Source organism: Conger conger, chromosome 10 (assembly GCF_963514075.1).
Source record: "Conger conger chromosome 10, fConCon1.1, whole genome shotgun sequence".
In the NCBI taxonomy this organism is placed as follows: Eukaryota; Metazoa; Chordata; class Actinopteri; order Anguilliformes; family Congridae; genus Conger; species Conger conger.
In genome coordinates, this window is record NC_083769.1 from 30,998,202 (window position 1) to 31,019,676 (window position 21,475).

Here is a 21,475-nt window from a genome sequence, read left to right on the forward strand (position 1 = left end):
GGGGTGATATCGATATCAGTGTTTGTCTCTTGGTTCATGACATGGTTTCTTTGTTTGCCTCCAGTGTTGATTTTTGTGTCTAAATGTTGATTTGTACATTTCATTTGCAGGGCTTGCCAGGGCTCAATGGGTTGCCAGGGGAGAAGGTGAGGCAATAGTGTGTGTGTGTGTGTGTGTGTGTGTGTGAGTGTGAGTGTGTGTGTGCGTGCTAGCTGCAGTTTAGTCAATATGTTTAAAATAAAGCCCATTGGTGGCAGTAAATAAAGCTCTTAATGCTCAGCATTTTGTGTCATTTACTTATGATTATAGATCAGTTTCTGCATTGAGTATATTCCATTTATCTATTTAAGACTTGCAGGGTTGGAATTTTATCTGTTTGACTTATCTGTTTCTCTAACTCTTCTTCATTTCTGTGTGTGTGTTTCTCTCACTCTCCAGGGAGCTCGTGGGGAGCCAGGGAGAAGCGTGAGTGATATGTATCGTACACATGAGGTCACAGATTTATGATAATCTGTCAATGAACTATGAGCATTTACTGTAGAGTGCTCCTTTTTGTTCCATTGGCTGATTCTTTGATTTTGATTTTCTTTATTCCTCCAGGGGCCAGATATAAATGGGTACAAAGGTGAACGGGTATGCATTTCGTTTGTGAATAATTTCTAAAAAACATATCTATAATTGACGCCATTTCATTGACACATTTTACAAATGTCTCTAACTATCCTATCTCAGGGAGAACGGGGTCTGTCTGGACCAGAGGGTGCCAGAGGGTTTAAGGGGGATTCCGGAGAGAAAGGTGAAAAAGTGAGTTTGTACCCTGGGGGTACAGTACCTTGCACAGTGTACTTGAGGGCATTGTGTTTAATAATGTGGTGTGGCATGTGGTGTGGTGGTGTTTGGATCCAGAAATAATAAGAAATAAGAAGACAGCACCCTTCAATACTCATGGCACAGTTCAGATAGATGTCTCAGTCCACTTCAGCCCTACAGTACATTACCTGTGACATCAGTAGGTCCATCGATAGACTTATTCTACAAACACTGACCTGGTTATTTAGCACAGCAGAGTACAGAATGTGGGCTGCTGTAACCTTGTAGACTTTAATGCCTTTGTTTACTGAAGGTTTACCAGTCAAATAAATATACTCATACAAACATTTCCAAACGGGTCCGAAATGTTCAGACTCAAATGGAAAGACATTTATTCAAGATGTCATTTCTCACTTAAGCATTTACCCTGTTCACATACGACTTAAATAGTCAATTATAAAATAGCACATGGCTGAATATAGTTGACTTATCACTGCTCTCAGAATGTCTAGTGGTCTATCCAAGCTTCCTGAATGGCATGCTGGGACTTGTGTTGCTCGACAACGTGTGCCTCTGTCTCCAGTGGCATTACAGTTGGATTACTCCCTTGCACAGCGACAAACCATTCTTCGCCTTTGCTGCATTTTATGTAGCATGAATAGTGCACTGTTGATCACCATGCAGGAAGCTCAGTTGACCCTGATGGACTGCTGGTTTCCGGGGGTTTTTTTTCCGCTGTACTTGCACGCTTTCCTCAGGGTTTGATGAGGGAACGGGTTCATACCTGTGTTTATGAATGCACTGAGAAACTCAGCTGGATAAGCCTGTCTACATGTAGGTCTGCTGCTATGATGATTGAGAACGTGACCATTCAATTTCATAAAGCTGCAGAGATTTATCTCTCTGTATTTATATAAAGCATATGGCTGAAGCAAGAGTAAATGCAGGTTTGAGTCATCAAGCTGTAACATCATGTGTAACCCAAAGCTCTTCATGCTTTTGTATATCTGTGTTGGGTATACTGTATACTGTTTATCGTACTGTCCTTTGTGTGTGGTCCATCCATATTGTACTGTTTTAATTTGTTTGACATGTACTTGTTTGACTTCCTCTCTCCCTGCTTCTCTCCCTCTCTTTTTTGCTATCTTTATCTTTCTCTAACATGTTCACCCTCTCAGGGTCCTGCAGGATTCGGGGCATCAGGCCAACCTGGGCAGAAGGGTGAACCAGGAGACAGGGTGGGTTTCAGTGTCAGGTTCTATAGTATGGACTGACTATGCCTGATGAGAAGAAGTATACCCATTTTGGGCAATGGTCATATTCAACTGATTTTCGCATTGCAACAGTATAGGACATTCATGGAAAAGTAGTTTTCGATTAAGAAAATGAATGGTGTTATGATCCCCCATTGAAATACTTTTGCCAACTCATGTATTCACAGGCTGTTCATTGCCATCCATTTCACTGTAAACACAAGCATGTCTTTCCTTTATAGGGTGCCCATGGTTTAGCTGGCAAGCCGGGTATTAAGGTGAGAATTTTACTCACAATTTGGACTCAATATACACTCAGTGACCACTTTATTAGATAGACCTGTACACACAATGTGCTAATAAAGTGCTCACTGTGTCTACAAGATACAGTACTGTGCAGAAGTCTTAGGCACCCTAGACTTTAATATGTATATGTTTATTTTTGTGTGTGTGTTAGTATAAAAGAACACATTTGTTTCCAAATATTCGTTTTCCAAATGATTAAATTTTACAGAGACATTTTTGTATTTAATTAAAATACAAAAATGTATTTAACATATCACTGTAAGCAATTGTCTACTTTTTACGTGAAAGCTTGATCAAGGCTGTCTGAGATCAGAAGCAAGGAGATCTGTGGCAAGTTCTCCAACATGCTTGGAACAACCTCCCTGCTGATTGTCTTATAGAACTGCAGGACAGCGTTGGCTATTACAAGTCATTTAGCATAGTTCTATCTCAGAGAAGTGATTCAGTTTTAACACCGAAGGGTGGTCACAAAAAATATTGATTTGATTCCGTTTTTAACTATTCTGCCAAATTACTAAAATGTAATGTAAAATGTATAGTACATTTATTTATTAATTTACCTTTCATTGAATTATCTTTGAAAGAATCTTATCTGTACAGAGTGTTATACAGGTGCCTAAGACGTTTGCACAGTACTGTATAATGATATTGGTTTGTACAGTATACATTTTGGAAGGTGTTTCTTTGTGAGGTCAATGGATTATTTTGCTTTCCTTTTTACCGTAATCAACCCTGGTGTAAAATCCAGCTATGAGCTATGATGACCAATAACGTGTGTATGTGTTATCTGATGTGATGGTGATGCAACATTGCAGGGAAGCCAAGGTGAAGCAGGAGAGCCTGGAGAGAATGGGAGACCAGGAGCCGTAGGCCCCCCTGGGCCAAGAGCAAAAGAGGTCTGACTGCACTAAACTACAACTACACTTACTGCACATTATAGCCATGGCCAAATGCCAATCAGCACTAGCACTCTGCAGTACTGCAATGCTAACCAGCGCTATTACTCTACAGTACTGCAATGCCAACCAGCGCTAGCACTCTACAGTACTGCAATGCCAACCAGCACTAGCACTCTACAGTACAGCAATGCTAACCTGCGCTAGTACTCTACTGTACTGTAATGCTAACCAGCGCTAGCACTCTACAGTACAGCAATGCTAACCAGCGCTATTACTCTACAGTACTGCAATGCCAACCAGCGCTAGCACTCTACAGTACTGCAATGCCAACCAGCGCTAGCACTCTACAGTACAGCAATGCTAACCTGCGCTAGTACTCTACTGTACTGTAATGCTAACCAGCGCTAGCACTCTACAGTACAGCAATGCTAACCAGCGCTAGCACTCTACAGTACTGCAATGCCAACCAGCACTAGCACTCTACAGTACTGCAATGCCAACCAGCGCTAGCACTCTACAGTACGGCAATGCCCTTTCTGCTCTTACCCTGTCTATTACTATAAAACTGCTCTACCACCTGCAATTCACAGTCTGAAATCTTTACAGTAGACTTTCATCTCATTCGGAGACTTGTAACAACTTGTCTTATTTATTGTTTTTGTCAAGCTGTCATTGCAAATCCAGCTTAAATAGACTCCAGCACATTTCTCCTACCCAACTTCTCCAACACACACAGTACTGTGATTCCACTACTCCAGCTCCAACTAAAAAGCCAGCTGAAAACTCCAACTCTCTCTGTTTTCCATCAAAACCCCAGTCAGTCTCGTTTACAGATCCAGGATCAGTCATGGCTCTACATCTGATCAGTGCTGTGCAGAATTCCCAGTGATAAATGAACATGTAGGTCATAGATTACTGCACAGATGTTATGGGCCTCTGCATGTCTGCCACTCTAATTGAAGTCTTGTTTTCCAGGGGGAGAAAGGAGACAGGGGAGAAGAAGGGGTTCCGGTACGCCTCTTTGTTATTTTTATCACGGAACAGCTCAACTTTCATCTCACCCCTGTAACTTAATGCTGTGTGATAGGGTGGTGGAGACTGTGAATCTTATTTAAGATTTTAGATTGCACTGCAGTGCTGGTCATAACTTGATCTGAACCCTTTACCCCACAGCATTTATTACCCTTGGACCGGTGTCCTATTTACATCAAGAGAAGGGATTGTTGCTGTCAACTACACCAAATAGCTCTTATTTCTTAAATACCTTGCAGCTAAATATCAGCAACAAAAAAACAATGTTTAAAACCTGGAGGTTTGTTTAATAGTAGATGCTGGCAATTCAATATTAACTCTACAGCACTTTTTGTAACACATTCAAATTCCCTCATGCAAATGCCCCCAAAATGGACATAATTCCTCATTCTAGATACGGAAAATGCATAATTGCCAGTTTCTAAACAGGGAAATATTTTCTGTGTGGTGTGTACCTCCCTTCAAAATGGCAGCTAATGGTGTAGACGCTACAGTCCCTCTATTTCCTCTAAGGAGAAGCTGCTTTATTATGTGTGGATTCTTAATCTAAAGTAATGCTTCCTGAATTAAATATAAGCATTTACTGAGAGCCACAGTCAGTAGTTTGGTGAGAGCTGACATGATGTCCTAGTAAATAATCTTTATGCTATTTGTAGTTGTGGATCTAACAGTTATATTGCAGTTGTATTCCCCAGACACAGGAACAAATTGATATATGTTGTGGCTGTCGTTCCAGGGGGAGTCTGGTCTGCCAGGGAAGTCTGGGGAGCGAGGCTTGAGGGTGAGTTTTGAGTTTTTGTGTGACAGACAACATTTCAGCTTCTAAGTTCCCAACATCTTCAAAGTACAGCTAATTGCTCAGTATGGTACAGTATAATTACCCTGTTAATGGAATTCCAACGACTGATTCAAGGTTATGTAATGCACATATTGCTCATTAAGATGCAGAGTTATTGATTGTTGTTGGTTAACTGGCCTGGGGCTCAGCCACAGTGTGAGATGCAGTGCTGTGATTGGTGGTTCTTGTTCCAGGGCTTGTCAGGTCAACCTGGGCGACTAGGTGAAAAGGGCGACCCAGGAGATCCAGGGGAAAGTGGCCGTAATGTGAGACACATTTATGTCTAGTATTCAAATCACTTTCCTCTATGTGTTTCTGTTTCAGTGATTACAGTGCTGTATATGTCTTGTGTATCCAGCATCTCTCTGTTTCACTTAAATAACCTAATGTGTTTTTGTGTATACCTGTGGGCGTGTATTTATCTGGTCGTGTTTATTCACTTGTGTAAGCAACTGTGTATTCATTTGTCTATTTGTCCATCTGTTTAGTGGGTTTATTGTTTGTGTCTGTGGGGCACTCTGACACAGTCTTGATGTGTTTAATTTGTCTGGCTGTTTGTCTGCCTCTTTTGATCCACAGGGGAGTCCTGGATCTCCAGGAACGAGGGGGGAAAAGGGAGACCAGGTGAGTGAAGACTCTGTCCGTCCTCTGATCCAACCTGGCAGAGATGGTCCCTCCAGGCATATGCCAACCTGCACTTGGCTCCCTCTGCCAGTCATGAGAGCACAATTACACCCAGGCTTAATGTACAGGAGCTGTGCCAGAACACGCAGCGACACACAGACCACCCAGCCTATGAAGTGCAGGTGCATTTACAGCCACAAGAGGTCACTGTTGACAATGCAATAACTCTGTCTACCCGTCATGTGAAGCGCATGCTTGTGCCCTTATACAAATCAGAACACAGCAGTTATATCATGCTTAATTCTGTATTTTTATGATAAATTAAATGTGCTTTTGTGTTTACGTTAAATATCTTAACTTAAATGACCCTCTCTTTTTCCCCATAGGGAGCACCGGGGCAACCTGGAATTCCAGGGAAAGTGGTACGCTCTGAATTTGCACAGTGTAAACGTTTGGCTAACTCAGGCATCATGTCTGAAGTACATTGATTTGTGCCTTGGGCATGTACTGGCAGAATTACTTGAAAATGTCTGCATAAAATGTACCACGTCATAAACTTTGAATATTGCCATAATTAATATCAATTTTAAGTAATAATAGTTTAAAACTATCTATAAAACTATTATAATATTTAAAGCTATCTTTCTTTACAAGTATTTTTCGGACCAGAATCTTTTTGGATGCAGCTTCAGTTGAAAAAGAGCTAGAAAATATCTATATTGTACGTGAGAATTTATTGGCTTTGCTCCATACCTGCGTGTTTGGTGGCTTTCTGCAGGTGGATATCCAGAGGCAGCTCAAAGGGGAGAGAGGAGAAAAGGTGAAGTGACATCGCCAACTTTCCCATCAGCCAACAGTACAACACTTACAATACTGGACAGCCCTGAGCTGCAAAACTGACATATGACAAGGTCATATCACCTGGTCCAATATATCACAACAGGCACGCACACACACACACGCACATGCACACACACACACATGCACACGCACACACACACACACACACACGCACACACACACACCAACAGGCACACACGCACACACACACGCGCGCACATGTATGCACACACATGCACACGCACACGCACGCACACACACACATGCATACACAAACACGCACGTACACACGCACACGCACACACACACACGCACACACGCACACACACACACGCGCACGTGCACACACACATGCGCACATGTATGCACACACGCACACATGCACACGCACGCACACACACACAAACAGGCACACACGCACACACACCCACACACACACAGGATGCTGTGTAATGAACATTGTGAATGAGTCTTTGAGAATGAAAGTAGGAGGCATAACTGAAGCTCTTTCTGTATGAAACATGATGGCACTTGGTGCACCCCCAGGGAGACGCTGGAGACCCTGGAGAGCACGGTGGTAAGGGACCGAAGGGAGATGCTGGCCCTCAAGGGCCCTCAGGACTACGCGTGAGTGAGCTCCTCTGTTTTTCATTAACGGTTGTTCTGTAGTTTGTTCACTGACCTTGATAAGCACTTTTTTGTAAGTCATTTTGGATAAAAGTGTCTGCTAAATAAAATGTCTTTGGTTTATGATATTCATTCATTCATTTTTATTCATTCAACACATTTTACGTTAACAATGTGGTATGAGTGTAAGCTATGACAATGTATAAAATATCCAGAAATCCTGCAAAGCTCGTCAGCTTTCTTTCTCATTGCTGACAGATCTTGCAGCTAGCGTGCGTCGTGCTCTATTGTAAATAATGTATTCGCTGTATTGTGCATAATGTCAGCTAATAAACGTGATTGATATTCTGATCCAAGAGCATGTGTCAGAGCCTGCACCAAAATCGTGCTTAAAATTTAAATCAGAAAGTATGACTCCAGTGAGCTCCCTAAACTGAATACACACTTACTGCCGACTGACTTATAGAAACTGCATGTGGTGGTAGTGTGTATGATTGGCTGTTGTGTGTCTTTAGGGGGCTGATGGACAGAGAGGAACGCCAGGGCCCAGAGTGAGTAAATTATATCTGTCTTTCTTTCTGTCTGCCCGTCTGTCTGACATGTTTGTGAGGTAAAGCTGTTGTCTGCTCTCTTTCCCCCAGGGTGATACAGGAGACAGGGGAAGCCCTGGAGAAAAGGTGAGAATGTGAATACTGTCCTTATCACTTCCTTATCAATGTGGGAGCAAATCAGGGCATTCCATGTCACAGGGCACATGATATCCAATACAAGGACATTTAAGGTGATTACATGTTACCTTACAGCAATGGCTGCTGATTGGCTGGCCCTGCTGTCCTTCATTACCCTGAGCTCCGTTTCCCAGCCTGCAGATTCGCAGTGGGAGAGAGTACAGTTGGGCAGGGAGAGACCTCTGTAGTCTAGATTTATGGGGTGTGCATACTGTCATGTAAAGGACTGGAACTCAAGCTGTTGCTCAGCCTTTATGGCTTATAGAGCCTCTCTCAGCTCCCAGGGCAGGATGAAGCGCAAACATCAGTCTATGACAGGGCCACTGCACTAACGTCCATAATGCTGACGAGGGCAAAGAGACCAGCGGGGGGGTTTATAAAGCAGGCCAGGACTGCGGCACAGCCTTGGCTCGTGCTCTAGGCTTCTTTGGAGCCTCTTCCAGCTCCTGTGGCAGCTCGACTGCGAGCGGCCCTGTGATAGGAGCTGGCAGCAGTGCAGAGGATCTCTGTGCCAGCATGTGTAATGCTCACGGGTGAGAGGAGCTTTTTAAAAGGGAGGCACTTTCATTTAAGAGCGGCTGGAAAATAAATCTGTCAAAATTCAGATACTAGTAATATTATGGAACAGACCATCTTGACTAAGATAGTAAATAGAAAGTAAATACAAGTGGCATCATTTTAGCACTGTTTCACCCATCTTTACACATCTTTCAAGTGGTAGCTAAATGTGAAAATATGTGTGCGCATTAGCTTTGGATTTCTTAATTTCTTAATGGATTTGACTTAATACAACCCGTGTGATCTCTGTCTCCCTCCACCTGCAGGGTGAGCGTGGTTCCTCTGGTCTGGATGGGCGTAATGGACTGGACGGTAAACCGGGTGCTCCAGGTCCCCCAGGACTCCGGGTCAGTAGCGCTGGTATCAAACCTGCATGTCTTCACAAGCTGAGCTCCTGCCTTTCTCATTCCGGACCACACCCATCTCTCTATGCCTGATCAACAGTCCCATTTTCAGTCACAACTGAAACGCTTGTACACTGCAGTGCTTTGGTGAATTTTTCTGTTGTGTTTCGTATTTCAGGGTGATCCAGGAAAGCTAGGAGAAGCAGGGAGAGATGTGAGTAAAGCATTCCATAACTGTGATTTGCATGACGAAAGCAATCAGCTATCTGGTGAGAAAATTAAATTACACTGTGAAATGGCTAATGACCTGGTGTCTTGGCTAATTTATAAATCTGGTATCATCTATGTATGGCAGTAAATAATTCTCTTTTTTAGTCTGTTTTAGTCTCTCTTGATTATATTTACTAATATATTACAATGTCTCCATGTTATCACAACTGAAAAAAGAATGTTAATTATGGCACTACCGAGTAAACTAAGTTCTGAGCCTTGGATTATTGGACAACATATTTTATATTTTAGTTGTGTGTTGGTGCTCATCCCTGACAGGACCGAATGTGTGGTGTCAGTGCTTACCACTGATTGGACAGTGTGTGTGGTGTCGGTGCTTACCACTGATTGGACAGTGTGTGTGGTGTCGGTGCTTACCACTGATTGGACAGTGTGTGTGGTGTCAGTGCTCGCCCCTGATTGGACAGTGTGTGTGGTGTCAGTGCTCGCCCCTGATTGGACAGTGTGTGTGGTGTCAGTGCTCACCCCTGACAGGACAGAGTGTGTGGTGTCAGCGTTCACCTCTGATTGGACAGAGTGTGTGGTGTCAGCGTTCACCTCTGATTGGACAGTGTGTGTGGTGTCAGTGCTTACCACTGATTGGACAGTGTGTGTGGTGTCAGTGCTCGCCCCTGATTGGACAGTGTGTGTGGTGTCAGTGCTCGCCCCTGATTGGACAGTGTGTGTGGTGTCAGTGCTCACCCCTGACAGGACAGAGTGTGTGGTGTCAGTGCTTACCTCTGATTGGACAGAGTGTATGATGTCAGTGCTCACCCATGATGGTTTGCTTCACCAGGGCCTCCCAGGACAGAGAGGAGGCCAAGGTCCTGTTGGTCCAGCAGGGCCTCCGGGAAACGCTGGTGTACCTGTGAGTACCCCTTATACACACGCATCATACGCGCTCACGCACGCACACACACACACACACACACACAGCTGTAAATGGACTCTTTACGTCATTACATTATTGGCATTTGGCAGATGCTCTCATCCAGAGCGACATACAACAAAGTGCAAAGTGCATAGTGCAATTTCAAGTGCTAAGGCTACAACAATGATAAGGACTTGTGCCTATTTGATTAACCTGACAATTTAATATATCGAAAATCATTTTAAATACAGCAGTGCCAACATATAAAACTCTAATTGCCTTAATTACTTAACTTTGCCTTGTTCGGCAGGGAAAACCAGGGGATGATGGGAAACCTGGCCTCCCCGGAAAAATTGTAAGTATTTCTCCATACAAACGGTACTGTTGGGCACACACGCATTATTCCTGTTGCAAACAATTCTCCAATCCAGTTTGGCTTTCTTAACAGACATCCATACATGAAAAGTTACCTTTTTAATCAATGTAGGTTTGTCATAGGCAAAGGATCATATTATATATATATATATATATATATATATATATATATATATATATATATATATATATATATATAATATGATCCTCATGTTTATATATATATATATATATATATATATATATATATATATATATATATATATATATATATATATATATATAAACCTTTATTTGACTAGGAAATCACATTTTGTAGTTCCAGTTTCCACCAACATTGTACCAAACTGATGACAGCTACTGAATACTTTTAAATATTGATTATGACTCACTTTTCTGTTCTTACACCCCTGTATCCTTGTATTACTCACCTATAGCCCTTTACTTCTGTTGAGCTGACAACAAGCGGCATGCCTGCACAGAGTCTTGACAGATTTAGGACACCACACTTACAGCATAACTGCTGTGTCTTTATTCCCTTACCAGAGGGTTCTCACACTTACTCAGAGAGCAGCTACATTTTTCTGTACTGCACTACTACTACATTTCTTCATATTAAGTTTGGTCAAGAAAATAGAATATATATATATATATATATATTTTTTTTTTTTAAACTACATATGCGCTGTATCTAATGCAGTCTTTTTGGGTTACTTGGATATCAATGAGAGTGTTTTATAATTTAGTAAAAAAACATTTTTCACTGTACTGTATCTTGCATCCCAGACTTTGAGAACCACTGCCCTAGCCCTTCAGTACTTGCAAGGTTAAACTGAATAGAGTTAATTTGAAGGCAGTTACTCATTAATATTCATTAGCACACTGTTTGTTGTTGGGCTCCGATTCCAATCACTGTTGCCTTGTATAGAACTGTGGACAGCACCAATCATTCAGAAATAGAATGCATACTCAATTTGATGAGGGTGTTGATAGAGCGTGAACTTTGCATGAATCCTTAGAGGAGAACGGAAGTCCTTTTCCAAGCTTAATTAAACTATTGAAATGAACTGTGGTATTTGTTTCTCACCAGGGAGAGGAAGGCACTCCAGGGGAAGATGGACGAAAGGTCAGAACATGGGTTACAATGCCATAATGGCCTATTGCCTTTCTGTGTAAAAATAAAGAGATTGTGGATGGTGTGTCCTTTGTGAAATGACTAAGAATGTATGGTTCTCCACAGGGTGATAAGGGGGAGGACGGGCCTCCAGGACGAGATGTAAGTGTGTTGAGGACTGAATATCTGTCTGAGGCTCTCTCCATCCAGACTGTTTCTCACTCCTCAGTCACACACAGTCTGTTTCCCACACCTCAGTCACACAGAGACTGTTTCTTACACCTCAGTCACACACAGACTGTTTCTCACACCTCAGTCTGTGACACACAGACTGTTTCTCACACCTCAGTCTGTAACACACAGACTGTTTCTCACACCTCAGTCTGTAACACACAGACTGTTTCTCTCACCTCAGTCACACACAGACTGTTTCTCACACCTCAGTCTGTGACACACAGACTGTTTCTCACACCTCAGTCTGTAACACACAGACTGTTTCTCACACCTCAGTCTGTGACACACAGACTGTTTCTCACACCTCAGTCAGTCACATACAGACTGGTTTCTGCATTTTGTCAACTTTCTGTCTGATCTCTCACTGTTTTTTCTTGTTCCCTGTATCCTTAATACTGTTTCAGCTGGCTCTGGCTGCTGTTTATTCTTGTCCTGAAAACACAAATAAAAAGGCACCAACGCCTTTGTGAATATCTCCCTTTCAGGGACGGGATGGACTGAAGGGGGATCGGGGGATATCGGGGCCGTCAGGTCCTGCTGGCCCCGCTGGGGCCCCCGGGGTCCCTGGCACCATTGGACCACCAGGACAGGTAGTGCTGCACACAACCTCCACATGTCTCTGCTGTGCTCTGCTGGGAAGGTTTTACACATCTGTCACAGAACCATCATCTGTATACCTTTAATCTAATGACCAGGGTCTCATCCTATACTTGTCGTTCAGTTTCTGATTACATACTGGTCAGCAGGTAAACTGGGCAACCTGCTCTGAACATTTTCAGAATTTGTACGACCTAAATGTATATGCATTTTGTTTTTTTACAAATGTAAAATGACGGAAAACATTGCATTATTGTGATTTTGTCAGGTTGCAGACATTGTCCTGTGAGAAATGGATATATGTGATCTGGGCATATTAACTTAACTAAAATAAGAAACACTAAAAATTGCTATTGTAATTCAACGAAAGCTTACTGCAATGTCCTTGCTGCGGCATTCTGAAGGTGCCTGGCAGATATAAAGCACATTCCTCTCTGAAAGAGCGGGTATAAATCCACATATCCATGTCATGTACGCACAGGCCCTGGGGCTCTGCATATGATGAATTAAGCACATACGCCAGTCCAGTTTGATTTAAACCTCCAGGCCGGCCCACCTTTAATCTCACAGCTGACACATTTCCCTTTCGCCCTCTTCCAGTCTGCCTCAGGAGCAATAACAGCCCAGCACTGCGTGGGTTAACAGAGCAGTTAATAGGGATATCCATAAATGTGTTGTGGAAGTGTCATTTGAAATCAAATGTCATTTGATATGGCAAAGTTTACGCAGAAAATGCAGGATAAAGAAGATATAATGATGCATGAAGGAGTAAATGGAGCATGAATAGCCCGGTGTGGAGGGTATAATAGCACAAACAGCAGTACACAAAAAGACACCGTATTGAAAACAAACACACCCCGTGATCTTGAGCAATGCACCACGCTTGATGGATCACAGTCGGGTCCTGAGTAATTATGCAGGCCTGGGTAATTCAGTGTGAAATGGCACCTATCCACTAATCGCCTTGCGGAGCACATTGTGAACAGATGGCATTTCAACTGTTCCTGGACCTGGGTTTTAACATTTGCGTTTGATATGAAAGGGCACTCTCTCTCTCTTTCCTCCAGGTGATCTATGTGAAAGGTGCCCCACCAGCTCCTATCCCGGGCCCCCAGGGGCCCCCTGGAACACCAGTGAGTAACTGTGCCGTAAAATCAATGTGCTGTACTTCATCTGTGTCTGTAGTGCCACCCGTTTGTTTTTTATACATGGACTATTATATTGTGTCATGTCATATTATGTATTTTGGATACTGTGTGTTTCTGTAACCACACTCTTCTCTTTGTCAGGGGGTTCCTGGAATCCATGGAACTGCGGGATCAAGAGTGAGTCCGGTCGTTCTGTGTGTCTGTCTGTCCTTGAAGAAAAATAAGCCACCGTGATGCTACTTACTGAACTATCGAGGTGCATCGGGTAGCAGCAAGGAATGAAATCCAGCTACACTTTAAGTACAGAGGAAGAGGTTATTTTGCAACTGATTCAAGGTTTCGTGAGGAAAGCTAGTGCCATAAATTGTTGGTTTTCAACTGTAGAACAGGGTTCTTCAAATTCCTCAAGGGCTGAGAACTGCTGGTTTTCCATCCTCACTTTACCTGGGAGTCAGGTGTGAAGACTCAGTCTGCCCAAGCAGAAGCACTAATTATTCAGGGGGCGATACCCATGCCTCTCTGCGCTCATTAATGTTCTTCTGTGCTTGTGTTTCAGGGTGAGAAAGGGCCCTCAGGAGCCAAAGGAGACAGGGTAAGTCACTTCCCCTATACCCCCTTATCTCCAAGCTTCTTTGTAAACATGTGTGCATGTGTGTACAATGTGTGCTCATGCATATTGCTCTCTGCACATTATGACAGGGTGACCCAGGGGAGGATGGGGCTCCAGGCAGACCAGGAACAGCAGTGGTAAGAATAACAACAATGATGATTTCACAAGGAAAATTATAAAAAATTATCCTTCAAATTTTTAAATGTGTGCTCTTAAATAATCCATCTCTCTTTGTTTACATTTTCTCTTAAAAATGTCCGTTTGCTCTTCACTTTCAGGATGTGAAAAAAGCCCTGCTTGACTTTGGAATTGAGGTCTGTACTGCTGTGTACTCTCACGCTCTGACGGTCAGTGTTGGTGTGGTACAGAGACAGCCCTGCGCCTACAGAGAAAGGGCTCATCAGATGTTTCTTCTCCTCAGATTCTGGAGCTGAAGAAGACAGTGGACAAGCGGGATGAAATACCACAGAAACCCCTCACTCCAGAGAAGGGACAGAGAGGAGACAAAGGGGAACCAGGACAGAGAGGGCTCGCTGGGGTTGATGTGAGAGGAGCTCTTATGGGAAATGAGAGTGTGTGTGAGTGTGTGTGTGTGTGTGTGTGTATGAGTATGTGCGTGTTTGTGTGTGTGTGTGTGTGTGTGTGTGCATGTGTATGTGTGAGAGTGTGTGTGTGTGTGTGTGTGTGTGTGTGTGAGTATGTGTGTGTTTGTGTGAGTGTGTGTGTGCATGTGTATGTGTGAGAGTGTGTGTGAGTGTGTATGTGTGTGTGCGCATTTGTGAGAAAATCAACGGTCCCCTCCATTGCAGGGTCAGCGCGGTCTGCCCGGTGACAGAGGCCAGAAGGGTGATCAGGGAGAACGAGGGCTCCAGGGGGCCACAGGACCCATAGGACGAGCCATTGGGGAGCGTGGTGCTGAGGGACCCCCGGGGCAGGCTGGGGAGCCAGGAAAGCCTGGTATACCAGGGGTTCCTGGGCGGGCTGGGGAGCTGGGTGAGGCGGGGCGACCTGGAGACAAGGTGAGGATGATAACACTGGAGTGCATGGAGAAAAATGTCATGTGACGAAGCCTGAATGAACACTGTGTGTCTTGCAGGGTGACAGAGGGGAGAGAGGTGACAAGGGAGAATCTGTGAGTACTGCCTTTACTCTGCTATACAAATGCAGAGAACAGACCCCTCTTCAGTTCTCATGGGACGTGATGGTGGGACTCAGCTCTTGACTCTTCTTCTTTCAGGGGAAAGCTGGGCTACCTGGAGCAGTTGGTCCCCCCGGAGTCAAAGTAAGCTCTCCCACACCTTCCACAGCTCACAGTACACACAGCTCATAATGCTACGCAGCTCCATATGGTACATGCCCATTATGCACCATGACTCCACTTACGCATCACTTGTGAATGTCTGTGTGTGCCATAGGGCGACACTCCAGATCTGTCCAAAATTGGGCCCATTCCTGGAGTGAGGGGCCTCACAGGGGACTCAGGCCCGAAAGGCGAGCCAGGAATCGCCGGGCCTGTGGGGCCGAAAGGGGATAGGGTGAGTGTCTGTTCTTCTGTTTAATTCTGCAACATACTGCTTTAAGTTTGCCTCCTCACCCCCACTGTTACACATATTGCTTATGTGTGTGTGTGTGTGTGTGTGTGTGTGTGTGTGTGTGTGTGAACGTGTGCACGTGTGTGTGTGTATAGGCATGTACGTATGTGTGTGTGTGTGCCTGCGCACGTGTGTTTGTGTGTGCATATGTGTGTGCCCGCGCACGTGTGTTTGTGTGTGCGTATGTGTGTGCACGTGTGCGTATGTGTGTGTGTGGGCGTGAGTGTGTCTGTATGCACACAGTCACGTTGCGTCTGTACTGTATGTATGTTCTGTGGACTTTTTTCAGGGTACGGCTGGAGGTCGTGGTGAGAAAGGGGACAGGGGTGAGGCAGGAGAGAAGGGCAGAGATGGATTTTCAGTAAGTACTGGATTCACGGTGGCGCATTCACAAATCCAGCTGTTGACTGAGACTTCATGCTGTATGGCAGGGATCTTCAAATCTGGCCCTTGAATCCAAATCTAGCCCTGCTTTTTTTCCCTCTGGTATTTAAGTGAACAATCAGTGCTAATGATTGGCCAGTCTTCACACCTGACTCCCAGTTAAAGGGAGGGTAGAAAACCAGCAGTTCTCAGCCCTCAAGGGTCGTGATTTGATGATCTCTGGTTTATGGTTGTGTCCAGTACAGAGCAAGTGAGACCACACCCTGGACAATGTTCCAATCAGCTGTAATGACATACTGATAATAGTTGGATGGTTTTATTCTAGGGGTCTCCTGGAGAACCAGGAAAACCAGGACAAGATGGGAAACCGGTGAGATACAAATTGTCAAAGGTCCCTATTAATATATGCATGGTGAAAGAGAGGGCGATTAACTAAAATACTTCGACTGTTGTGTTCATATTTTTCCCATTGTGTTACTGTCCAAATTAAACTTTGGATATGCACTTAATAAGAAAATACAGCAAAATACACAGTAGATTATGTCTTATTTATACTCTATTCTGATTTGTCTTTGTGTATAATGACTGATATTAACTATGTGGTGATATTACCAAGTATATAATTTATTTCAGAATGATGAAAAACTTGAATGGCTGGGTTGTATTTTTACTCTTTTCAGTTATATGCTCTACAGGTAACATCCGCCAGAGTGACTTGGTTCCGGTTTATGAATTTGTTTACTTGTCTGTAACCCTGCTCACCAGGAAGGGGCTGAAACCCACAGCTAGGTTCTACAGATGTATACAGACATATGTCTGGTATTTAGGGCAGTTTATGTGGCATATACAATATAATTTATACATTATGACTTTATAGCCAGACATTAACTAAAGGTTTGAGAGACAGTGATGCAGCAGTGCAACAATAGCAGTGGGGCTAATGGGAATGTTGCCACTCTGTTTATTCATGTAATATTGGCACCATTTAACAGGATATGAAAAACAATGAGAATAACATAAATACCCAGAATGTTGGCCTTGATGGTAATGTCAGTAAATAATCTATGACCATGACTTCAAATTCAATTGAGTGACGGTAGCAGAAGATGAAGGTTTTGAGAGGCAAAGAGGCAGTAGGTTCTGGTTCATGCTGTTTATTTCCCCCGGAGCAGGGCCAACAGGGGCCAGGTGGTCCTCCAGGGCGGCCTGTGAGTAGTCCATTTTGGCGGTGTCCTCTCTGGCTGGACTGCATAAGAGAGCCTGGGGACTTGCTTTGAGTGCTAGGCCGATGAACCTCCTTCTTTTCCTTGGCTGAGGCTGTGTAGAAGACCTGTAGAAAGTAGTCGTTTGCTTCTAATTCTGCTTTTAACAACTCAACATCCCTGTTCTCTTGTCCTCCCAACCACCCATCTCCATCCACCCCAATCTCCTGCTTTCTTTCTTTCCCCTGGCCACCTTGAACATTCCCCCTTGTTCTCATCCCCAATCCTGTTTGTTCACGTCCTGTCCGTGTCCCTTGCCTTTCTGATATGTCCTTCTTCACTCCTGGCCAATCTCTCTCTTCTGTCACTCATTCCTCATCATCACTGTCCTGTTCTTCTCTTTTTTTCTCCTCCTTCTCCCCCTTATTCCCCCATCACCCTTCCTTTCTTTCCTCCCTCACCCCTACACCTCCATTATCCAACCTGCTCCCCCACCATATCACTGCGTCCTCTCTGCTCCTTATGCCCTCCCTCTCTTCCCCTCCTCCTGGATCCTCCTCCTGGATGCTCCCTGTCTCCTCTCCTCTATAGGGGCTGCCTGGGTTCCCTGGAGTGCTGGGGAGACCGGTAGGTTGTCAGTTCCACTTGGGGTCAGAGCTGCCAAATGCTGCTTGAAATGATTGTGGGTTTGTGGGAGACAAAATAGAACTCTGGGGAACTCTTTGTTGCCCAGCGGTGTGAGATTAGTTCTGAGAATTTTGTATGAACCCATTTCAGCCAGTGAGCTCAGCATTGACTCCCAATCACAAGGGAGCTTTTTCATGGGCCGTTACTTTCAATTGAAAAGTAGGCACTCGTTTTATGTGTAAATAAGGCCAAAAAATGCATGTTTTGTCGTGTTTCTTTTGAACAACTCTGCCTTTGACATCCCTCAAAGTAGAAGATGCAATGGAGCTCTTTTGAAATGGTCTGAAGTTTGAAAATGAGATTGAAGTAACTTTTTACATTAAACTTACATAACATCACATTTTATTTGGAACATTATGTATCATTTATGTGATTTTTCTCATGAAAAAAGTGAATAAATTCAGTTCATTGTTAATGCGTAATGAGCGCAGGCCTCTGTTTGTGCATGAATCTGTACGTACAGCACACACTGGAATGGGGTCACAGATTCTTTGGTTGGGAATAGCAGGGCCGTGAAACCAGGTCCATTTTTATTTCATCTTAAATGTTTTAAACTGTCAGCCTCCCACCCTTCGTCCCTGACCTATTGCATGTGGCCGTTCCTGCTGTGCGTTTCCTGCGCTTCATGCTGATGCTGCACACTGCGTTTATGTGTCTGTGTTCATATGAGTGTGTCAGAGAGAGGAGGCACGTTAGCATATGTGTGCATGTGCATCCAGAGTGCTGAATTAGTCATAGGATTGTTAGGCTCAGTTGCGTATAGCCAAAGCCGATAATGAGAAGAAGGTGCCCTGCGCACTCTGCATTATACTGTGTGGTCAGACAGTGTTTTCTCACAAACATATATAGCTATTATAGTGACAAAATCACAGCTAGAAAAAGTGAATGTGAGAAGATGTAGAGCAAACAAATGAGTGAATGTAAAATGTTTGCTGCTAAATCTTTTCAGGGAAATCCCGGAGAGCCAGGAGTAAGAGGACCTACTGTAAGTTCTGTGTGACGGATGTTCCTGACTCGCACTCATTCAGTGTACAACTCTCACACACACGCACACGCACACACACACACACACACACACACACACAGACAAATACCTAACCCTACTGTAAGTTCTGTGTGACTGATGTTCCTCACTCATTCTCATTCTACAACTCACACACTCGCGTACTATCACATACAGTTACATTCACACACACACACACACATATTGTCACATACAGTCACATACTGGCATTCATACACACACACATACATACGGCATAGATACACACACAGATACTGTCACATACAGTTGCATTCTGGCATTCAAACATACTGTACACACACACACACACACACACACACACACACACACATGCTACCACAGCCTAATTGTGGCACACATATACACACCTGCTGTGAGATGGTTCAATATTTTCTATCTGACTGTGACATTCTCATGCAGCTGTACAGTAATATTCTACTTTTACACCATTGTTTTACCAAATCACATTGTAACATGCAGTCATACAATATGTTGTCAAATTGCCATAAACCAGGTGCATATTGCTCTTTGACTGGATTCTGCAAACCTTTTCATATTTAAGCGGCCATTCAGAAGAATGCCTAAAAATGTTGCTACCTATTTATAACTTCAGTTGAATGACATTTTGAAGGAACAGAATCAACACAAATATCAAACAGTTGGTATGGTTGATCATCGTAGTACACATGATGCAGTCAGTTAATAATAACACTAGTATTGTGTAGCATAATATTCTGTACTGATATTAGCTGGATATAAGCACATTGCAATGTATATAAATGACCACATAGCCAAACACACTATTACTCAATGTCATCAATGTGAATTGTGTGCCATTTTAGGGTCCCATGGGAGGTAACGGGCCCCCTGGGCCTGCTGGAATTAAGGTGAGTAGCGCATTTTCTACACATAAGTAAGTACAAATATCCTGAAAATGGTGTGTAAGTGTAGCTCTAATGCTGTGTTTTCACTCTGTCAGGGAAACCAGGGAGAGCCAGGAGTGGGAGTTCAGGTGAGATGTTTCCGTCTGTGATGAGATCTGCTCATTTCCTCTTTTAATGCACATGGGCCTGGCAGCTGTATATGGTATCATTATCTCTGTTCTCTCTGCTACAGGGGCTTCCCGGTCCCCAGGGCAACATGGGATTACCAGGACCTCCAGGGCCTCCAGGAATAACAGTAAGTGAGCTAACCTCTTATTGGTCAGTTTCTTTTGATGCACCCTACTGTATGTGGATTCTGCTGTCTGTGGTTAGGATGCGTATTTACACTGCTCCTTTTCTCTGGACAGGGTCCACAGGGGCCCCCAGGCCTGCCTGGACAAGTGGTGAGTAGAGGTTTCTGCAGCGCTAACCATCAGTTCACCTGGAGGTTTGCGCATAGTTCCTTCTAGGCAGTACGCGGGTGTGTACCCAGTCCTCTGTGCCCAGTGCTCAGTGATGTGTTCCCCTCCTCAGGGTGAGGGAGGCAAGCCGGGGGTGCCTGGGAGAGATGGTGTGCCAGGCAAAGAGGGAACACCAGGATTGCCAGGGAAACAGGTGAGGGAAAAACAGTCAAAATATAGAAAATAGAGGTATGAGAGATGGAAGGGGGAAAATAACTGTGTCTGCATGTGCACATTTGATTGTGAGTGTGAGTGTCTACAATTCATTTTTGTACAGCTGATCATTCGGGATGCTACGCAGCTATCTATCGGTCATTGGTTCTATAGGAATTCCCATTTCCAGTCTCCATCTGAAACTAAGTATAGACTTGAAATTATGAAACAATGGACGACTTTTATTTGTAAAACAATAAAATGGACCACTTAACTATGGACCACTTAATGTGTGCACATAGTATTACATTACAGAACATTACCTTCCCCAGCTACCCAGGTATATCAGTTTAGAATACAAAATCTCAATAAAAATAACAGTTAAATACTACCCTATACTTGTTTCTGTTTTATGTGTTTTATATCTTGTGTGTAAGAGTTGGTATGATAATATTATTATGTAATTTAACAAGGTTGAGATTGCAGTCTAAGGGTTCATACAGCACTAATGTACCATTAGATTGGACCCTGCTGGTTTTCAAGGTGAAGATTACTAAGGCTCTTTTCACTTCCCATGTCTAATGTGCTATTTCTGTGCCGAATGGATTAGGCATAAGTCATGCTAAACTTCACAGCTGACGTATGTATCTACCCAACTCCCCCTATGATCCTCCCCTGTCCCCACAAGTTGTGTTCATTTAATATTCTTACATTATTTTTTCATATCACAGTTCTATATCACCGTCCCAGCTCCTATTATGTGCTTTCGACTCTCGGCGGTGTCCACCCACTAAGGTTTACCTGGTACCAGTTATTACCTAGTTCAGCAGGGCACTGTCTATGTTTTATGTGCTTCTTTCTCTTTTATTCCCTCCATCTCTCAGGGCATTGCTGGGCTCGTGGGCCCCTCAGGAGCCAAAGGCGAGCAGGGAGACAGCGGGCCCCCGGGAAAGGTGAACCATTGGGAGCGC

General features: G+C 43.8%; 1 protein-coding gene across 1 annotated transcript in view; it reads left to right on the forward strand.

Moving 5' to 3' along the window:
• Positions 1-21,475, forward strand: part of col7a1 (collagen, type VII, alpha 1) — an 85,951-nt gene that overhangs the window by 41,945 nt on the left and 22,531 nt on the right. The window contains exons 45-87 of the mRNA XM_061257731.1: positions 111-146; positions 439-465; positions 601-633; positions 733-804; positions 1,989-2,048; positions 2,306-2,341; positions 3,185-3,265; positions 4,244-4,279; positions 5,037-5,081; positions 5,333-5,404; positions 5,718-5,762; positions 6,149-6,184; positions 6,541-6,582; positions 7,149-7,229; positions 7,745-7,780; positions 7,871-7,906; positions 8,782-8,862; positions 9,038-9,073; positions 9,926-9,997; positions 10,311-10,355; positions 11,466-11,501; positions 11,616-11,651; positions 12,209-12,313; positions 13,388-13,453; positions 13,610-13,645; positions 14,025-14,060; positions 14,168-14,215; positions 14,357-14,392; positions 14,500-14,622; positions 14,888-15,097; positions 15,175-15,210; positions 15,316-15,360; positions 15,494-15,613; positions 15,960-16,031; positions 16,380-16,424; positions 17,848-17,883; positions 18,893-18,928; positions 19,810-19,854; positions 19,947-19,979; positions 20,084-20,146; positions 20,259-20,294; positions 20,425-20,505; positions 21,389-21,457. Of these exons, the coding sequence (XP_061113715.1) occupies positions 111-146; positions 439-465; positions 601-633; positions 733-804; positions 1,989-2,048; positions 2,306-2,341; positions 3,185-3,265; positions 4,244-4,279; positions 5,037-5,081; positions 5,333-5,404; positions 5,718-5,762; positions 6,149-6,184; positions 6,541-6,582; positions 7,149-7,229; positions 7,745-7,780; positions 7,871-7,906; positions 8,782-8,862; positions 9,038-9,073; positions 9,926-9,997; positions 10,311-10,355; positions 11,466-11,501; positions 11,616-11,651; positions 12,209-12,313; positions 13,388-13,453; positions 13,610-13,645; positions 14,025-14,060; positions 14,168-14,215; positions 14,357-14,392; positions 14,500-14,622; positions 14,888-15,097; positions 15,175-15,210; positions 15,316-15,360; positions 15,494-15,613; positions 15,960-16,031; positions 16,380-16,424; positions 17,848-17,883; positions 18,893-18,928; positions 19,810-19,854; positions 19,947-19,979; positions 20,084-20,146; positions 20,259-20,294; positions 20,425-20,505; positions 21,389-21,457 (2,457 nt within the window). The remainder of the gene's footprint in view (positions 1-110; positions 147-438; positions 466-600; positions 634-732; positions 805-1,988; positions 2,049-2,305; positions 2,342-3,184; positions 3,266-4,243; positions 4,280-5,036; positions 5,082-5,332; positions 5,405-5,717; positions 5,763-6,148; positions 6,185-6,540; positions 6,583-7,148; positions 7,230-7,744; positions 7,781-7,870; positions 7,907-8,781; positions 8,863-9,037; positions 9,074-9,925; positions 9,998-10,310; positions 10,356-11,465; positions 11,502-11,615; positions 11,652-12,208; positions 12,314-13,387; positions 13,454-13,609; positions 13,646-14,024; positions 14,061-14,167; positions 14,216-14,356; positions 14,393-14,499; positions 14,623-14,887; positions 15,098-15,174; positions 15,211-15,315; positions 15,361-15,493; positions 15,614-15,959; positions 16,032-16,379; positions 16,425-17,847; positions 17,884-18,892; positions 18,929-19,809; positions 19,855-19,946; positions 19,980-20,083; positions 20,147-20,258; positions 20,295-20,424; positions 20,506-21,388; positions 21,458-21,475) is intronic.